This window comes from Hippopotamus amphibius, chromosome 13, assembly GCF_030028045.1.
Source record: "Hippopotamus amphibius kiboko isolate mHipAmp2 chromosome 13, mHipAmp2.hap2, whole genome shotgun sequence".
NCBI classification, from domain to species: Eukaryota; Metazoa; Chordata; class Mammalia; order Artiodactyla; family Hippopotamidae; genus Hippopotamus; species Hippopotamus amphibius.
In genome coordinates this window covers 30,530,388-30,547,606 of record NC_080198.1, presented here as the reverse complement: position 1 = coordinate 30,547,606, position 17,219 = coordinate 30,530,388, and the positions used below count along the sequence as shown (strand labels likewise).

General features: G+C 46.6%; 1 protein-coding gene and 1 pseudogene across 21 annotated transcripts in view; both read left to right on the top strand.

The window, feature by feature from the left end:
• ABHD6 (abhydrolase domain containing 6, acylglycerol lipase) overlaps positions 1-17,219 on the top strand; it is a 91,735-nt gene that overhangs the window by 38,765 nt on the left and 35,751 nt on the right. For 5 of the 21 annotated variants that reach the window (XM_057705037.1, XM_057705017.1, XM_057705021.1 and 2 more), the window contains exon 1: positions 5,424-5,799. The exons of 5 other annotated variants lie outside the window; for them this stretch is intronic. Coding sequence is in view for 2 of the 16 variants with exons in the window: in XM_057705015.1 (XP_057560998.1) it covers positions 6,929-6,951 (23 nt within the window). In the remaining 14 variants the exon portion in view is untranslated. Of the gene's footprint in view, positions 1-4,997; positions 5,131-5,423; positions 5,800-5,985; positions 6,083-6,865; positions 6,952-17,219 lie in introns of those variants that run through there. 11 more of the 21 variants (XM_057705026.1, XM_057705024.1, XM_057705016.1 and 8 more) reach the window with 6 other exon arrangements.
• Positions 3,991-4,596, top strand: LOC130834631 (60S ribosomal protein L29-like; annotated as a pseudogene).

The window sequence follows — 17,219 nt, the reverse complement described above, 5'->3', positions numbered from 1 at the left end:
ATCACTGAATATGTTTCTGAGATCATATCCAAATATCCTTTTGGTTCCCTGGGCAATAACTTCTTTTGATCTGGTAATGGGGACTAAATTTTTAGGTTGTTGGGTGTTCTTTCCATGTCTTTTCTTCCTATCCTGGGCTTGGTTTCCCTCTTTGTGATGTTTTAACCTGACCAAATGGAAACTCTTTTTCTGTGTTGAGGATGAAGTAAACAGGAACCTGGTGGTTTTGCTTTCCCTTTGCCATCTGTTAGCGTTACATATGCTCCGTTCCTTTTTTTAATTCATCTTTTTTGATCCAAATCTGCATTTAAGTTAAACTTTTTCTGTCTTTGGTATTCCAGTCTCAACCATCCTGAGTATTAGTCTCTCTTTCCTCTTGTTAAAAGATCAGGTTAATCTTTTGGAAAATTTCCATCATCTTCTAGCTTATACACAGGTACTTGGGAAAATCTGGACCAGAGTGCTACTTGTGCAGTGTTGGGGAGGAAGAAAACTTCCTCTGCCTTTCTGAGTTCTTTTGGCTGGTCTAAGAATTAAATTGACATGAGACAGATTAACAGAAGAAAATCAAACAAAAGTTTAATAACATGTATACATGGGAGAGACTCAGGAGAACTGAGTAACTTGCCAACATGGTTGAAATCCTCACCTTAAATATCTTCTGCTAAAGACAAAAGAGGATGTTTGCTGGTAGTGGTTTGGGACTTCAGAGGGGAGAAGGCACGTCACACGAAGATGGAAAAGCAAATGTTTGGTAAATAAGTGTTTACTGGGCCAGGCAGAGACGGTGGACACAGAGTGAACTCTGCCTTCCAGGCCCTGCAAGGGTTTTCCCCACCATGCCTAGTCCATATTCTTTGCAGATATGTCTGATGATAACTCTATCCTGGGAAGAGGCCCTTTATCTAAATTCTTTAGGCAGCTAAGGGGAGGTAAAAATAAAGAGTTCTGAGTCTTCTTTTTCTTAAAAGTAATCAGCCTAAATTAATCCTTATGCCAGAGAGACATATTTTGGGGTGGCAAATTTTGCTCCGCTACAGCAGTCACATTGCTCTCTCAAAGGCTTCCCTTTCCTTCCCACCTGGGATCTTCTCTGGCCTAGGGCTGTGCTCAGCCGGCACTTTCATCAAATGAATCAGTAGCATAAGAACTGTAGTTTTAGAGACTCCTGATTATTGAGTCCTTCTTTCCATGATCATATGCTACATTTTGACATATGTTGACTTGTTGTCTCATGATGTATTTTTATTTCTTAACTCTTGCACTGATGTCCTTTTTGGGGGTGCATAATAACATCCTGTAATTTAGACTAGAGTCAAAATGTATGTCCCGCAGCTTGGGTCCTATGCATAAACAGATGCTTGATAATTACTTAATTCACAAATAAGTGTATCGGCAATACTTTGAATTGTTTGTAAAGAAGATGCTTTTTTGCCTAAAAACGTTAGTATGTCATAGGTTTCTAGATATTAGCTCTTTTAAGGTGAGACTTTGCCATGTTTTTCATAATTAGTTCCATTACTGGCTATGGCAGTGGGAATCTTAGTGGTTAGAACATAGATTTTGTGTTCAGACATACACAACTTGGTTTGGATTCTTGCAGTATCAGCTGAGTAATCTTGGGTAGATTAACCTCTTTGAGCCTCAGTTTCCTCATCTGTAAAATGGGGCTAATAATAGTACCCACCTCATAGAGTCATTGGGATGATTCATTGAGATAATATACATAAAGCACTGAGCACAAAGTGAGACACACAGGAAAAGCTCAACACATGGTAGCTAATTAATATTTGCCTGCTCTGTGCCACTCATCATGCTGGTCCCTGGGGAGATGGAGGTGGAAAAGGAGTTCACAACTCAGTGGAGTCGAGTCACTGAAATGAGTAAATACAGCATCATGTACAATGTGCTACAGGGATGTGGATGATGAAACAGTTAATTTTGCATAGGTAATCAGAGAAGGCTGCTTCGAGGTGGTGATATCTGAGTAGCATATTGGGCAGGGGGCTGAGTGGTTGGCTCAGAATTGCCATGCAGTAAATTTTTGGAGAATGGATTGTGCAAATGGCTGTCCACCTGGCATCTGTATAGGTGTGGTATCATGTATTTTTCATTTTTCTCCTATGTATATTTACATATACTGTAGCATTTGACTTTCAACCATGTTGCATTTGTACTTGGCCTTTGTACTTGTTACTCATAATTCCATCAGAGCTTGTGTGATCCTTGATTGAATAGTTACTAATATTTTTTTCTTATTAAAAGGCTCTAAGTCCTTGGGGGCAAGATGTGTTCACCCAGAGAGTACCTGGCATGTAGTAAGTCCTTGGTAATGTTTGATGAATGAGTGAATGAATGAACTTCTTTGACTGCTGGCCCCACCACTGGCTATGGGATCTTGAGTGAGTCAGTTAACCTCTCAGTGCTCCCATCTGTAAAGTGGGTTAGTACATCTCCCAGGGTTATTGTGAGGACTAAGTGAGGTGATGCCCAGTGCCTGATCAGTAATAAGTGTTCATTAAACAGTGGCGACCATGGGCACCACTCAGTTCTGACTGGCATGCTGCTGAGTCCAGATATCCATAGACTGTATGGCAGGGTGAAGCCTGGGGCCCTTTGCTACACTGCACTCTTTCCTAATCCTGGGGTGAGACCTGTCAGGTAATACGGAGTTTATCCTTAAAATGACTGAAGGTGCCATTAGGAATGTGGATGGCCCTGGGACAGCTCCCTGTCCTCCCACCCACGCCTGATTCCTCAGTGACAGTGCTCAGGGGCATTGCTCACTCGGGGTGGAACCACAGGTGAGTCCCCTCCTCTCCTCCTGCCTCCTGAGCTTCACAGTGAAACAGAAGCTAATTAAGGCTTCTCTCCTGTCAGTCACCAGCTGGAAAAGAGTCACAGGGAAGGTGACTCCTACTTGGGACTCAGTGTATGTAAATATAAAACTCTGGGAAAAAATAACCTCTTTGGATTTAGAAACTCCAGACCCTAGGAGGCCTCTGGGGCCATAAACTGTGAATTAGAAGAAAAGATGAATTATCCATTTTTAAGGTTTTGGAGAGGAAAAAAATTTTCATGTAAAACAAAGGTGTTTTCAAGTGTTGGAATATACCAGGTAAAGCTTATTGATGGTTTCTAGTGTGGGGCCTTCCAGGAAGTCATCCATGCATCTCATTCGCTTATATATTCATTCACCCCCTCGGCAGCTGTTTGGTGAATGCTCCCTGAGCCTAAGATCGCTAATAAGCGGTAAGGTAGGCTTAAAGGTCGGTCTTAGTCCCTGCTCCCTCTCTGGGCCTGTTTTGGGGGTGTTGAAGGACTGCCAGCTTGGAAAGAGTGTGACAACGAGGAGAGGGGAGGCCAGAGAAGGTTACGAGGGCTTCGATGAGTAAACTCTCCCCAAAGCTCTGAGAACAGTTCCACGAAGCAAGTCAAATGCAGCTCTTGAAGTCTGAGTGATGAAGTGGCCAACGTTTTAGAAGATGATCCAGCCCCAGCCAGGGAGATTGTCCCAGACTCTGGATGGATTTCAGCAGCCCTGACAGAGGCAGATTTTACAGGGTGGTCACAGGTAGCCTCAGGGAGTCCCCTTTGCCACAACTCGGGCTTCTCATCCACATCCCATTCTTAAAACCGAAGACCTGCCCAACTCAGCCAGGCTTTGCCAGCCTGGAGGGCTTGGCAGGCCCGAGGCTGCCTCTGTGGTGGATTTAAATGGCCAAGAGAGTCCTGCTGGGTATGGGTCCCACCTAGACCTGGAGAGAGAAGCAGACAAGGCAAGGACTCAGTGCAGTAGTAAGACACCTCTGCTGCCGCCCCCCCCCCCCCCCCCACAGTACTCAGTACATAGTAAGTGCTCAGTAAATATTTGTGAAATGAATTAAGTATTTTGATGGAAGAAGCCCACAGTGCACTGTGGGTCCAAAGGGAACTTAAGGAAAGCTTCCTGGAGGAAGTGACATTTAAAATGAGGTATGGCTCTTTCTATTCCGGTCCCAGGCGCTTCGGGTTCTGCAGGCCCCGGTGCAGACATGGCCAAGTCCAAGAACCACACCACGCACAACCAGTCCCAAAAATGTCACAGAAACGGCATCAAGAAACCCTGATCACAACGATATGAATCTCTTAAGGGGGTAGACCCCAAGTTCTTGAGGAACACGTGCTTTGCCAAGAAGCACAAGAAGGGCCTGAAGAAGATGCAGGCCAACAATGCCCAGGCCATAAGCGCACGTGCTGAGGCTATCAAGGCGCTCGTAAAGCCCAAGGAGGTCAAGCCCAAGATCCCAGCGAAAGGCAGCCACAAGCTGAGTCAATTTGCCTACATTGCTCACCCCAAGCTCGGGAAATGTGCTCGTGCCCGCATTGCCAAGGGTCTCAGGCTCTGCCGGCCAAAGTCCCAGGCCAAGGCTCAAACCAAGGCCAGGGCTGCAGGTGCCACTGCAGCTCCGGCTCAAGCTCAGGCTCCCAAGGGTGCCCAGGCCCCCACAAAGGCTCCAGAGTAGAGACCTTTATCTGCCAATGTGAGGACGGAAGGACTGGTGTAACCCCTGGGCTGCTGTCTACATGGGGCTAGTGTCCTCCTGTGCTATTTGTACAAATAAACCTGAGGCAGAATCTGTCAAAAATAAATAAATAAATTGAGGTATGAAAAAGAGGATGGAGTAGTCAGGCCAAGTAGAAAAGGATGAGAGTTCTTGGCAAAGGTGGAGGTGGTAGAGTTCAGCCCCAGCACCCTTGGAATGTTAGGAAATGAGGCTAGGGTGGTAAACTGAGGTCAGATGTTAAAAAATCTAATCTCTGGCAGATAAGCTAGACAGAAAACAGTATTTGAATTTTAATGGGTGATAACTTTTATGCTCCCCTCCCTTTTTTTTTTTTTTTTTGGCTAGTGGGGTTTAATTGTCCTTAAAATGAAGAAATGGCCATAGTGGGGATTTAACCAGTGGTGGCTGAAAGCCTTATGAGATGGCCGTTTTTGCCCCTAAGAGGTTTGGAACTAGACGATCCAGGGTTGGAATTCCCAGTTCTGTCCTTTACAGGGAAAGCCGCTCGCCTCAGAAGTATTCTGGGACAGGCAGCCAAGCACAAGGCCCACCTCATAGGATCAAATGAGACAACCCACACAAGGTAGGGTTACTTTGCTTGCCTGGGAACCTGTCTGTCCCTCCCGAGCCCTTCGCAGGCAGAGATCCAGCCTGAGTGACTGGCGGGTGCCGAGCCCAGCAGTACTAGTCACACAATAGGTGCTCAGTAAAGGACACAATGCCCCGATGAATGCTGGCGTCACACCGTGGAACTGTGTGTGGCCCCTTGGGTTCCAGCTCCTCCGCGCAGGCCCCGAGTGAGCGCTTTCGGGGCGGGGCTCGGGGGATTGGGTTCTGCCCTCCTCCCCCCTCCTGCTCGCACCTTGCAGGGCGCCGGGAACGCGGTAGGCGCTCTTGGAGGCCTGGAGACAGGCTGCTGGAGTCGGGTTGTGCGGAATCCTAACTTTACCCTCTCGGCTTAACGCTAAGAGCCGGGGAAGCCGAGGAGCCGGAGGTTCTCGCCCCTGAACCCCAAGACAGAACGCGGCTGCCGGGGAGCGGCGCTGGGGGCCGGGCGCGGGCGGAGCCGGCTTTTCTGTCGGAGGACGTAGGCCCGCGCGCCGCGCCTTTAAGGCCTCCCGCGGAGCTGGCCGGGGAAGTGAGAGCCGGGCGGGCGCGGGCGCGGGCGGTGCTGCTGCCGGACCAGAGCTGGGGGCCGGGGCCGAGGACAGGCGTCTGGATAGCGCGGCGGGTCCCAAGCGGCTGAGGTCAGGTGAGGTGAGCGCCGGTGGGGCGGGGTGCACATCTGGGAGGGAGTATCCGGGGGTTCCTCCAGTGGCCCCTTGACCTACCCTTCACGTCCCGAGTGCGGGCTGCCTGGCCCACCTCCAAGCGGCGCGGCGTGAAGAAGGGTCGGGGACCTGCGCCTCCCTTTTTACTCCGTTCTCCCCGACATCAGCCCCTGCGCGCTCCATTGCGGTCCTTGGATAGGTTTGACATCCACGAATTCCTGGTCCTTATTCTCCTAGGGCCGGGCTGCCAAGCTCGCGGACAAGGTGAGGACGGGTCGGGACCTGCACCCTCTTTCTATTCGGCCTCGCCACTGCTTGCACCAGTACCAGCCCCTATGTGCGCCCCCTCCCCCCAAGTACCTGGGTGGTTTGGAGGCTCCTGCACCCCGTTCCTCTCACTTCCTGGGGAAGGGCTGCAGCTTGGCTGCCCTCGCACCCGCTGTCACCTGCCCTCGTCCCGCTCCAGACGTCAGCACCCCTCAAGATCTCTCCCAGCCAAAACCTACCTCCAGCAGCCTTTGAGCTGCCCTTTCCCCAGCCTGCCCCAATTCCCTTGCCCTTGCGCCCTCTCCTGCCTACAACCCGCGAGTCAGGTTGCTGGTCCAATCATCCTGACAGCCCGGTGCCGGCTGGCACCCCCCCCCCCCCCCCCCGCCAACGCCGACGAGGGCTTCCTGGCAGTCTTGGAAATGCGGATTGTGTAAGAGAACGTGCGGGATTTGCACCCCTGAACCCGCAGGAGTGAAGGAGGCCAAGTTGACAGAGGGAGGGAGGGAGAAAGAGGGTGCCAGAGGGTGGAAAGGCTGTGCCTCCAGGCTAATGTATGAGTCCTTTTTTGTGCCCCCAGGCCTGGGTGAAAAGGTCCCAACTGAGACCAGAGGCCAGCACTTGTCTCACCTCTCACCGTCTCAGAAATTCCTAATGGCTGACTCCACCTGGCTGGGAGTTAAAACTAGCTTATTATTAATAATAGCTGAGGTAGAATAAGCAAATACAGGGTGCCAGGCCCTTTCCTAAACACCTTACCTGCTTTACTCCTCCCAACAGCCTCATGAGGTAGGTGCCACCACTGTGCCCATTTCTTAGAGGAGGAATGTGAGGGGTTCAGAGATGGTTTCCTCTCAGGACACACAGTGAGTCTGACCTCAAAGCCCCCATTCTGAACCACTAGACTTATTTTATTGTAACTAATGAATTCTTATCAACAATATTTTTGTAATATAGGAAGTTAGAAATTAGAGAAATTAATAACCTGTGTTCCTAGCATCAATTTATTTTTCTAAAATTAGGTTTTCAGACCAGCAAGATATCCTTGGTACCCTCCTGAAAGATACTGATGCCCAGAGAGGAGAAGGGACTTGCCTGAGGCCACACAGCCTGAAAATTCCAGGGCTGGGGTGCAAAACAGGTCCTGGGATGGTTAATTGGGTACTTCCTGGGTTCTTTGGTGCTGCCTCAGCCCTTCAGTCTAGGCCCCTGGAGACCCTGCCTCCTCCCCCTCTGCATCCTGACCTCCCCCTTCCTTCCCTGCTTCCTTTGCTCTAACCCAGGCTAGTGAACACACATTCTTCCTGCTGCTGCCTTTGCTTAGGCTGTCTCCTGCTCTGGGAATGCCCTTCATGGAATCTCTAATGTCTAAATTGTCTAAAGTTCAGGGGCTTCCCTGGTGGCACCGTGGTTAAGAATCCTCCTGCCAATGCAGGTGGCACGGGTTCGAGCCCTGGTCCAGGAAGATCCTACATGCCACGGAGCATCTAAGCCCGTGTGCCACAACTACTGAGCCTGTGCTCTAGAGCCTGCGAGCCACAACTGTTGAGCTCTGCAACAAGAGAAGCCACAGCAATAAGAAGCCTGTGCACTACAATGAAGGGTAGCCCCCGCTCTCTGCAACTACAGAAAGCCCCAACGCAGCCAAAAATAAATAAATTAAAAAATAAAATAAATTGTCAAAAGTTCAGAAATAACAGAAGTAAAACCAGTGAATCACCAAAGTTGTAATTAGTAAAAGTTTATTGTGCACACACCAAGAAGACAAAACCAGGAGTCAAACCAAAACAGTGAAATGAAGCTCAGGAATATATTATTATAAAGCAGCTTATGTAGTGAGAAATCAGTGACAGTTTATACTTTACAGTGGTTGGTTATAATAGAATTTTCTTAAATAATAGGGAATTGGTCAATAGATACCTCATATCAACCTTGGGAAACAGTTAAGGTTTTTCTTATGATTTTTAGGGGCATAAGCAGGAAATGACCCAGGTCAAGTTAGTCTTGCACAATAAGTTAAATTAGGCTTTGTGTATGCGACTAAACTGCTCAGGGAATTTTCAAGGCTGGTCTCAGGGAATTTTCAAGGCTGATCTCCATTTGTTTTTGTGCTGTTTGCTTTAATTTATTTTATCTATTTTTTAATTTGGTTGCGCCAGCATCTTAGTTGTGGCACCACGTGGGCTCCTTAGTTGTGGCATGCTAACTCTTAGTTGCAGCATGCATGTGGGATCTAGTTCCCTGACCAGGGATCAAACCCAGGCCCCCTGCATTGGGAGCATCATTAACCATTTTGCCACCAAGAAAGTCCCTCTCCATTTGTTTTTGATTTAACAAAATATTACCTACCCCTCAGGGTCTAGCTCATCTGTCCCCTCTAAGAACACTCTCCTGATTTCTCCCCTGGCCCCAACTAAAATCTGTTTCTTTCTCCCTTGGGATCCCATAGCTGGGCTCCTACTACCTTCTACTCCCACAATGGCATTTGGAAAGTTCTGCAGCACGCATCTGCTTTGTCCTTTTGGTTGCAGTTTTGCTGGCAGGATCATGAGTGTTCCCCAGGACTCCTCTTTCCACCTGCCTGGTGAAGCCCCAAAACAGAGAGAGAGGTCCATGGGGGAATGGAGTGGTTTCTGAAGTAAGGATAAGCTCAGGATTTCTGAACCCTGCAACCCCAAGCTCCCTTCACTGAGCTGCAGCTGATCATAGGGTGAATGGCTCAGTGTGGTACTGAGTGTTATAATCACCTGTTTGTTTTTGTTCATAACCCAAAGGATTCCCACCAGAAAATCAGAGAGACTTGGGTCCAAATCCCACTTCTGCCACTTGGTAATTGTGTGGCCATGGGCCAGTTACCTAACCTCTCTGAGCCTCAGCTTCTGGTAATAGTACCTGCTTCAGAAGGCAGCAGTGAGACAGATAAAATAAGGTACAGGGCCCAGCAGGTGGTAAACACTCAGTAAGTACCAGCTGTTATGAAGAGTGAGCACCACTTTGAATTACTGGAGAATTATTAACTCATTATTATATGGCTCATACAGACTCTACTTAGAGGTAGGTCAAGGGAGTTCAGGCCAAGAAGAGGTAAGCATTTTTTTTTTAATTGGAATATAGTTGATTTACATTTTTTTTTTTTGAGGTAAGCATTTTTTTGTGCTCAGAAAGGCCTGTGAGACTTTCTTCAACTTCAAACCATCCATTGCCTTTACAATGAAGTAGAATTGCCTTTCTATTTTTTAGCTTTAAAAATTTATGAGCTTCTAGTTCTGTGAGGATCTGCGCACCTAGAATGAATGCATGAATGCATTTTGTGCAATTGTGATTATGAAACTTAGTGATAGGAGAGAAAAACTTGCTCTTAGAGATGACCTTGGTTTGCAGTGTGTGTGTTGGTTCAGGCCTATCTTGAGGGCAAGAGGTTTGATTCAAAGGTTATCTGGATTTGGAGGGAAAGAAAACAAATGGGTGTTTTATCCTAGTAGGCTAGTGAACTGCTAAGCGTGGAAGTCATGTTCCCTAAGTCATGTTCTTTTCCAACTCCTGGTTATTCTGATGACTAGATCAGTTGTTACAATGATGAGTGTTCAAAAGAAGAGGGCCAGAAATGCCCCCCTCAAAGCTAAGTGTTGGAATATGCTGGGAAGCTACTTCTGTAAGTTGAAAAAAATTGTTATTTTAAAATTTCTCCTAAATTGACTCTTTATTGGAATACATTAGGATCCCATTTGATAATTTAAGGACTGTTGAGTGTAGGTATTTTAAGACAAAGTTTTGTAAGTTTCACAGTTCTGCAGAATTTGGCAGGCTATGGGACTTCTTTTTGTTTCTGTGACCCGTAGGGACATGAACACTTTTCGTAGTATCTGTTACAGTGACCTCTAGCCACACGTGGCTATTTAAATCCAAATTAATTCAAATCAAATAAAATTAAATATTCTGTTCTTCAGTCACACTAGCCACATTTCAAGTGCTCATGTGCCATGTGGCCGGAAGCTACCATATTAGGCAGAACAAAAAGGGAACACTTCTGTCTTCACAGAAAGTCCTATAGGATAGCACTGTTTAGATCTATAAGGCCGTGGGAAAGCCATTCAATTATGGGGTTACATTCGCTTCTTTCTGGCAAGTCATCTGCAGGCCACGAAATAGAGTGTGCAGAGGGTGTTTTACTGTCAAGAATGAGGATGTTAAGACATCCCCTTAGCCTCATTTTGGCGCACTGGCTTTTAACACTGCCAGATTCAAAGGATGGGGGAGACGGTGGAATCAAATGACATGCCTCTGGGCAGTGCATCTCCTGGCTGCATGTTAGAACCTTCTAGAGAAAGTTAAAAAAAAAAAACTCATTCCCAGACTCTGCCCTAGGCCAGCTGAATCTGCATCTCTGAGGATGGGGTTTAGGAATCCCAGGAATCTGTATTTTTTTTTTTTTTTTAAAGCTCCCTGGGGATTTCTATTGTGCAGACAGGGTTGAGAACCACTGCCTTCAAGAGAAAAACTGCCTTCAAGACTGTGCCCTTAAAAGAAAAATTCCTCAGCACTGGAAGAAAATGTTTTGAGGTAGTTTTGGTGAGTGGCTAGGAATGTTCCTCACTGATTAACTACAGTGATAACTCAGAGGTTGGAGTTGAGTGGGCTCACTACCTGTGGGAGGGTCTCCCTCCCTTCTGCACTGAGGGCAGATTTCCCCCTAGGGAGCATCTGGAGACTTTTTGCTTGTCACAGCTTGCGGGCCTCTCTCCAGTGGATAGAGGCCAGGGGTGCTTCTAATTACCCTCCCAGTGCACAGGAAAGCCCCTCACAACAAAGAGGTAATCTGGCCCCAAATGTCGTTTGTGGTATGATTGAGAAACCCTAATCTAGACATAATTTTTGCAAACCAAAGTCCTCCCTGACCTTGGATGTAGTTGCCTCTTCAAAAAAGATCAAGATATTCTCCTAAACTGGACCCTCAAAAACCCTCTTGACCATATTTAAGGTTTCTCAATCCCAGAAGCTGTGTAGGGTGTTGCTGCCTGTGGTTGGATGCGTTTGGGGCTGTGCCGAGGAAACTGCTGATTCAGGGCAACAGGACTGCCTGCAGAAGGTTCTTACACTGCTGCAGGTTGAGATCCTCTTCTCGTGCAGTAATTACCCAAAGGGACAGCAGCTTTGCTCCAGGTGGTTTTCCAGAAGCAACATATTAGGTGTTTGTCCTGCGATATACCTAAAATAGGATTCAAGCTTAGACTTCCCCGGCGGTCCAGTGGTTAAGACTCCACGCTTCCACTGCAGGGCGCACGGGTTCTATCCCAGGTCAGAGAAATCTGCATGCTACCTGGTGTGGCCAAAAAAAAAAGAAAAGGATTATATAGAATAGGATTCAAGCCTTACATGTGATGAAGTTTGGGAACTGAGCTATGGGCTAGACTCTGGGCGTGTAAAGATAGCAACACAGACCTGTCCACAGATCAAGCATCTGAACAGACCTGGGCCCAGTGGCAGTGCAGCGGGATGGAGGTATGGTGTTTCTGAACACAACTTCGTGTGCCCGACACACAGTGAGGCCCAACAAACCGAAATATCGGAGTTTGGAGCAGAGAAGGTTTATTGCAGGCCCAAGCAAGGAGAACAGGTGACTCATCCTCCAAACCCCTGAACTCCCTGATGGTTTTCTGGGAGACGTTTTCAAAGGCAAATTTGGGGTGGGGGCTGCAGGGTGTGTGGCTTCCTTCTGATTGGTTGGTGGTGAGTTAACAGGGCAGTGCTCCAGGAATCTTGCACTCAGCCTGAAGTTGCCATCCTCCACCTGGGTGGGGGCCTTAGTTCCTGCAGAAGAGGTCAAAGATACTGTTGTGTATATTCCTTGAGGAGGAACCAGGACCCTGTCCCCAGGCTGCACTATTCTATCTTGCCTGCTCCTTTGTTTCTGCATTCCCTCTCTTCCCTGATCCCTGTTTGACTCTGCCCTTTAGATCTCAGGGAAGGTCAAGCAGGCTGAATGAAGCCTATTTCCTACTAACAAGAAGCAGAGGACACAGAAAGGCTTTTGTGCCCAGGAGGGCCCCACAGGGTCCTGCTCCGTTTCAGTGGCAGGGCTTTCTAGCTCCACCTAGGAGGGCAGGGCAGCTCTTCCCAGCTGTGCAGTGAGCACTCGGCATCCACCATTCACTGCTTTGAGTCCCCATGCATCATCTCATTTTGTCGCCACACTGAGGCTCTTAAGAGGTTCAGTGACTTGCCAAGGTCACACAGCTGGTCAGTGACAGAGCAGAGATTCGAACCCGGGTTATGGAACTGCACAGCTGAACCCTCAGATGAGCATTTACAGATGGGGTAATGTTTTCATAGCCAAGACTTGAAGGATGAGCTGGAGCTTACCAGGCAGGGGCGTGCTAGGGAGAGGGGAGTGTTTCTGCCAAAGCCATGGGGGTGTGAAGGAGCATGAAACATCAAGATTGTAGATCATTCAGGGAAAGATGAGGTGGGAGAGGGGGGTGATAGAAGAGGATGACGTGAAGAATGGGCAGGCACCAAATCCTACATGGCCTTCCATGTCATGCCTCGGGCCACTGAGAGCCACCAGTGGATTAGAGGCAGAGGAAGAGAGGAGCTGGTGCCATTAGGCAGCTTGCTTAATCTCTCTGGGTCTCAGCTTCGCATATGAACTGGAGCCTCTAAAGCTACACTGCTCTGATGAGGAATGTTTGTTTTGTTGGTGGCCACAGTGAACCAAGTGAAAGAATGGCCTGCAGTGGTGCTGGGGGGTGGCAGCCCTGCTGAGTCATGACTTTCCTGCTTATCATTTGGTATTTATAGCAAGTGCCCACCTACGGCAAGGCACGATGTATGCTTAAGTGCCGTGGCAGCTGCAGGAGCTTGCAGCTTAGTGGAGGGTACAGGCAGTGTTTTCGTGAGGATTATGGTATCAATAAAAGACACAGATCACAAATACTTGTAGGCGTGGAGAATGAAGACAAGGTTACTAATGGCTGGGGGACTGAGGGAAGGTTACCTGAAGGAGATAATGCTTAGTTCTGCCAGAAAGATTTGTTAGAAGGTGGGGGTAGGTAGAAGGTATTGTCCAGGTCAACAGAAAATGGAGAAGTTGGAGAAAAATGCAAAGCCAATTCAGGTACAGTCACCAGAGGGTCAAATTATCAGCTTTTCTAGTAACGGATTCCCCATAGTTTCCAGGTTTTGGAGGGAAGCAGGCGTTATAACAGGAAAATATTAATGGACTTGCCATTTACAAACTTGGGTCCCACCCCATCGCGCCTCCCTCTGTTTTCAACCCTGTGTCCAGCCAGGCTCCAGGCATCCACATCTTGGTCATCTGCCTCTCTCATGTCTTACGGACATTTTACAAATACAAGACAAACCTTGGAAAGTGAAATTGTAACTCTTGTGAGAGAGATGAGATTTCATGAAATCACAGCAAGGGATGTTGGAGGGCTGCTGGACTGACGTGTGGAGGCAGTGATAGATAGGGGACTGGCAATGTGAGACCTGTTAATTGATGGAGAGAAGGGGAGAGACTTGAAAATCAAAGGATTGAGAGGCCCCTGGGAAAGCAGTAAGACATTTTTGCAAAAATGTCCCCTGTGTAATAACACTGTGCCAACCAAATGTTAACTGGAAGGACTTACAATACTCTGTGGCAATCTACGTGAGATTTATTCTTTGTTCTAAGAAATAGCATAGGATGACAGTTATAACTTAAATTTTTTATTGATTTTAGAATAGACAGATTTTGATTTTTGTTTACTTATTTGGATAAAGTTCTAAACAAAACTATGGTTTGTTTTTTTAATTTCTCATCCTTAACTGGAATCTTTGTGCAGATTTTATTTTTTAATTTTTTTTCCAGATCATTATTAGAGTATAATTGCTTTACACTGTTGTGCTAGTTTCCGCTGTACAACAAAGTGAATCAGCTGTATTTATATGTATATCCCCATATCCCCTCCCTCTTAGGCCTCCCTCCCACCGTGTCTATCCCTCCCCTCTAGGTCGTCCCCAATCATCAAGTTGATCTCCCTGTGTTAAGCAGTTGCTTCCCACTAGCCATCTGTTTTACCTTTGATAAAATGCTACTCTCTTCCTTTGCTCCAGCTTCTCCTTACCCACCTCCCCACGTCCTCAAGTCCGTTCTCTGCATCTGCATCTTTATTCTTCCCCTGCCACTGAGTTCATCAGCACCATTTTTTTAGATTCCATATTTATACGTTAGCGTACAGTATTTCTTTTTCTCTTTCTGACTTACTTCACTCTGTATGACAGACTCTAGGTCCATCCACCTCACTACAAATAACTCAGTTTCATTCCTTTCTATGGCTAATATTCCATTATATATATATATATATATATATATATATATATATATACACACACATACCACACCTTCTTTGTCCATTCCTCTGTTGATGGACATTTAGGTTGTTTCTGTGTCCTGGCTATTGTAAATAGTGCTGCAGTGAACATTGGGTGCGTGTGTCTTTTTGAATTATGCCAAAACTGTGTTTTAACTATGAAATTTTGAGCGCGGCATCACCTTTTTCTGATGCAGATTTTCCTGAGTTACAGAGATCTGTGGGGAAGAGATTCTGGCTAGAGAAGGTAGGGACCATCTCACAAAGAGCTCTGAATGCTGGACCTCGTGCTAGGAGCCAGAAATCTTGTCCTGATAGAACCGGCCTGCTGTTTATAACAGGGCTCCTTTTTGTATAACACTGGCTTTGTCCCTGCAGTTAGAAAATACTTCCCTCCTTTACAAATAACAAAACCCTATTTAATCTCCTGCTTTTCCTTTTACTTAGGAGCACAGATTCAAGCAATGGAGAGTGTTTTGGGGCGCTGAGGTTCTATTTCAGGCCTTCGGCTATTGCATACCCAGATAGAGGGCTATTTTAATTCCTTTCAGTCATGTGGAAAATCGTCACTTATGTGGTGCTCTTTCTAGCACTTTACCTTTGAGAGGTGACCTTGACCAATGACAGTGCATGCATTCCCACTAATTCATAAAGAAGTGTTCGAATAAAAGCTTGTTCTGGGCTCCCTGAGAGCCTGAAGACTTAGGGGTCCTTGGAGGTAAAGGGTCAGCTGGCTTTTGCCTCCTCTTTTATCCAGTGGGAGATTGGTTTGTATTTCTGTAGGGTTTTCTTGCTGTACGCAGGTGGTTATTTCAGACTATCACCACAGCCCACATCTTGACCCCAGAGGCTGATGCTTCGAAGGTGCTGGGCTAGTTCAGGGCACATGGTGCATGTTTCATTGCCTTGCTTCTGGGCCAATACGATTTTTTCAAAGATATGCCACAGGGTACATAAGCCACCTGCCTTCCAGCTGAGCCGCTGATTGATCGGCCTGCCTCTCTCTCTCCCCTGGCTGTGTCCCTTCTCCTGAGGACTGAGTAGCAGGATTTTCTGGTTCTCTGACTCTCTGTCCCCAGGACCAGCCTGCGAGGCTGAGTTTCCTTGGCCACAGTGCTGCGCCAGGTGGCAGAAGCGGGGGAGGCGGCTGTGGGCTTGGCCGGCTCTTGAGCAAAAACCCCCATGGGGAATCAGCTGCTCATGATTTGGTACAAAGCAGGACAGGGTGAATCCTTATCAGTACCTTTCCCAGAACCATAAAGAAGATTCAGTTTCTGTGGCTATTGAGCATGTGAAATGTGGCTAGTGCAGCTGAGGAGCTAAATTTTACATTTTATTTAGTTTTGATCAATTTAAATTTAAACAGCCACCACGTGGCTGCTGGCTACTGTATTGGACGATGTAGGCCAGACCATTGTATCTGAGGAGTTTATATTGTGTGTTTTTTTGTTTGTTTTTTTGTTTTTTTTTGGCTGTGCCAGGTGGCATGCAGGGTCTTAGTTCCCCGACCAGGGATCGAACCCGTGCCCGCTGCATTGGGAGCACAGAGTCTTAACCATTGGACTTCCAGGAAGTCCTGTTTTTTAATTAAGTAGGGAAAACCTTGTACCTGCACATGGTAGCAATTCAAAAGGTACGAAAAGGTATCAGTGAGGAGTCTCCCTCATTGCTGCCCCTCGCCTCTCAGTTTCCCTTCCCAGCCCCTTATGATCACTAGTTTCTGCTGTATCCATCCAGAAACATTTTACACATATATAAGCATGAATGTTTCTCTCTCTTTCTTGCACTGCAAGAGATGTTATTCTACCCATTCTCTTCTGTTCCTTGCTTTTTCATTTGACAATGTATCTTGGAGGCCATTACCCATAGGGACAAACAGACCTGCCTCATTGGGGCTTCCCTGGTGGTCCAGTGGTTAAGGATCTGCCTTCCAAGGCAGGGGACGGGGGTTCTATCACTGGTCAGGGAACTAAGATCCCACATTGTGTGGGGCAGCTAACCATGTGCGCGGCAACTACTGAGCCGGCCCGCTCTAGAGCCCGTGCCCTGCAACTAGAGAAGCCTGCGTGCTGCAATGAAAGATCCCACAGGCTGCAGTGAAGATCCCGCGTGCCACAACTAAGACCCGGTGCAGCCAAATAAATAATATTAAAAAAAAAACCCTGCTTCATTATTTTAATGGCTTATATTTAATTTTATTTGTGTTTAATGACTATACATTATACTTCTTTATAAAGTTGTACCATCATTTATTTAACATATCCCCTATGGGTGGGCATATATTTTCCAATTTTTTGCCATGATAAATAATACTATACGAAATAACCCTGCACAAACATATTCTGAAACATGTTCAGGTATGAACATAAATTCCTAGTAATTAGATTATTAGATCAAAGGTATGTGTATCTTACATTGCTGCAGATTTTGCCAAAATGCCATCTGTAGAGTTTGTTGATGGGAATGTACATTTGTACATTGCAGGAGGGTATCTGTTTCCCCACAGCCCCAGCAACACAGTCTGTTATTACACTTTTTGTTCTTTGACAATAAAATAAAGATCACTATCATAGGTTTAATTTGTATTTCTCTTGTAAATGAGATTGAACATCTTTTTATATGTTAAAGAGTCATCTGTATTTCTGTTCAATTTTCCGTTGAATCTTGTCTTTATTGATTTGTAGGAAACCTTTTTTACTCTGTTGCCTCCAATGTGTACTGACAAATTCTAATCTTGTTCATGATATCCCTTTTCTTGTGGACATTTAAAAACATTTTTATGC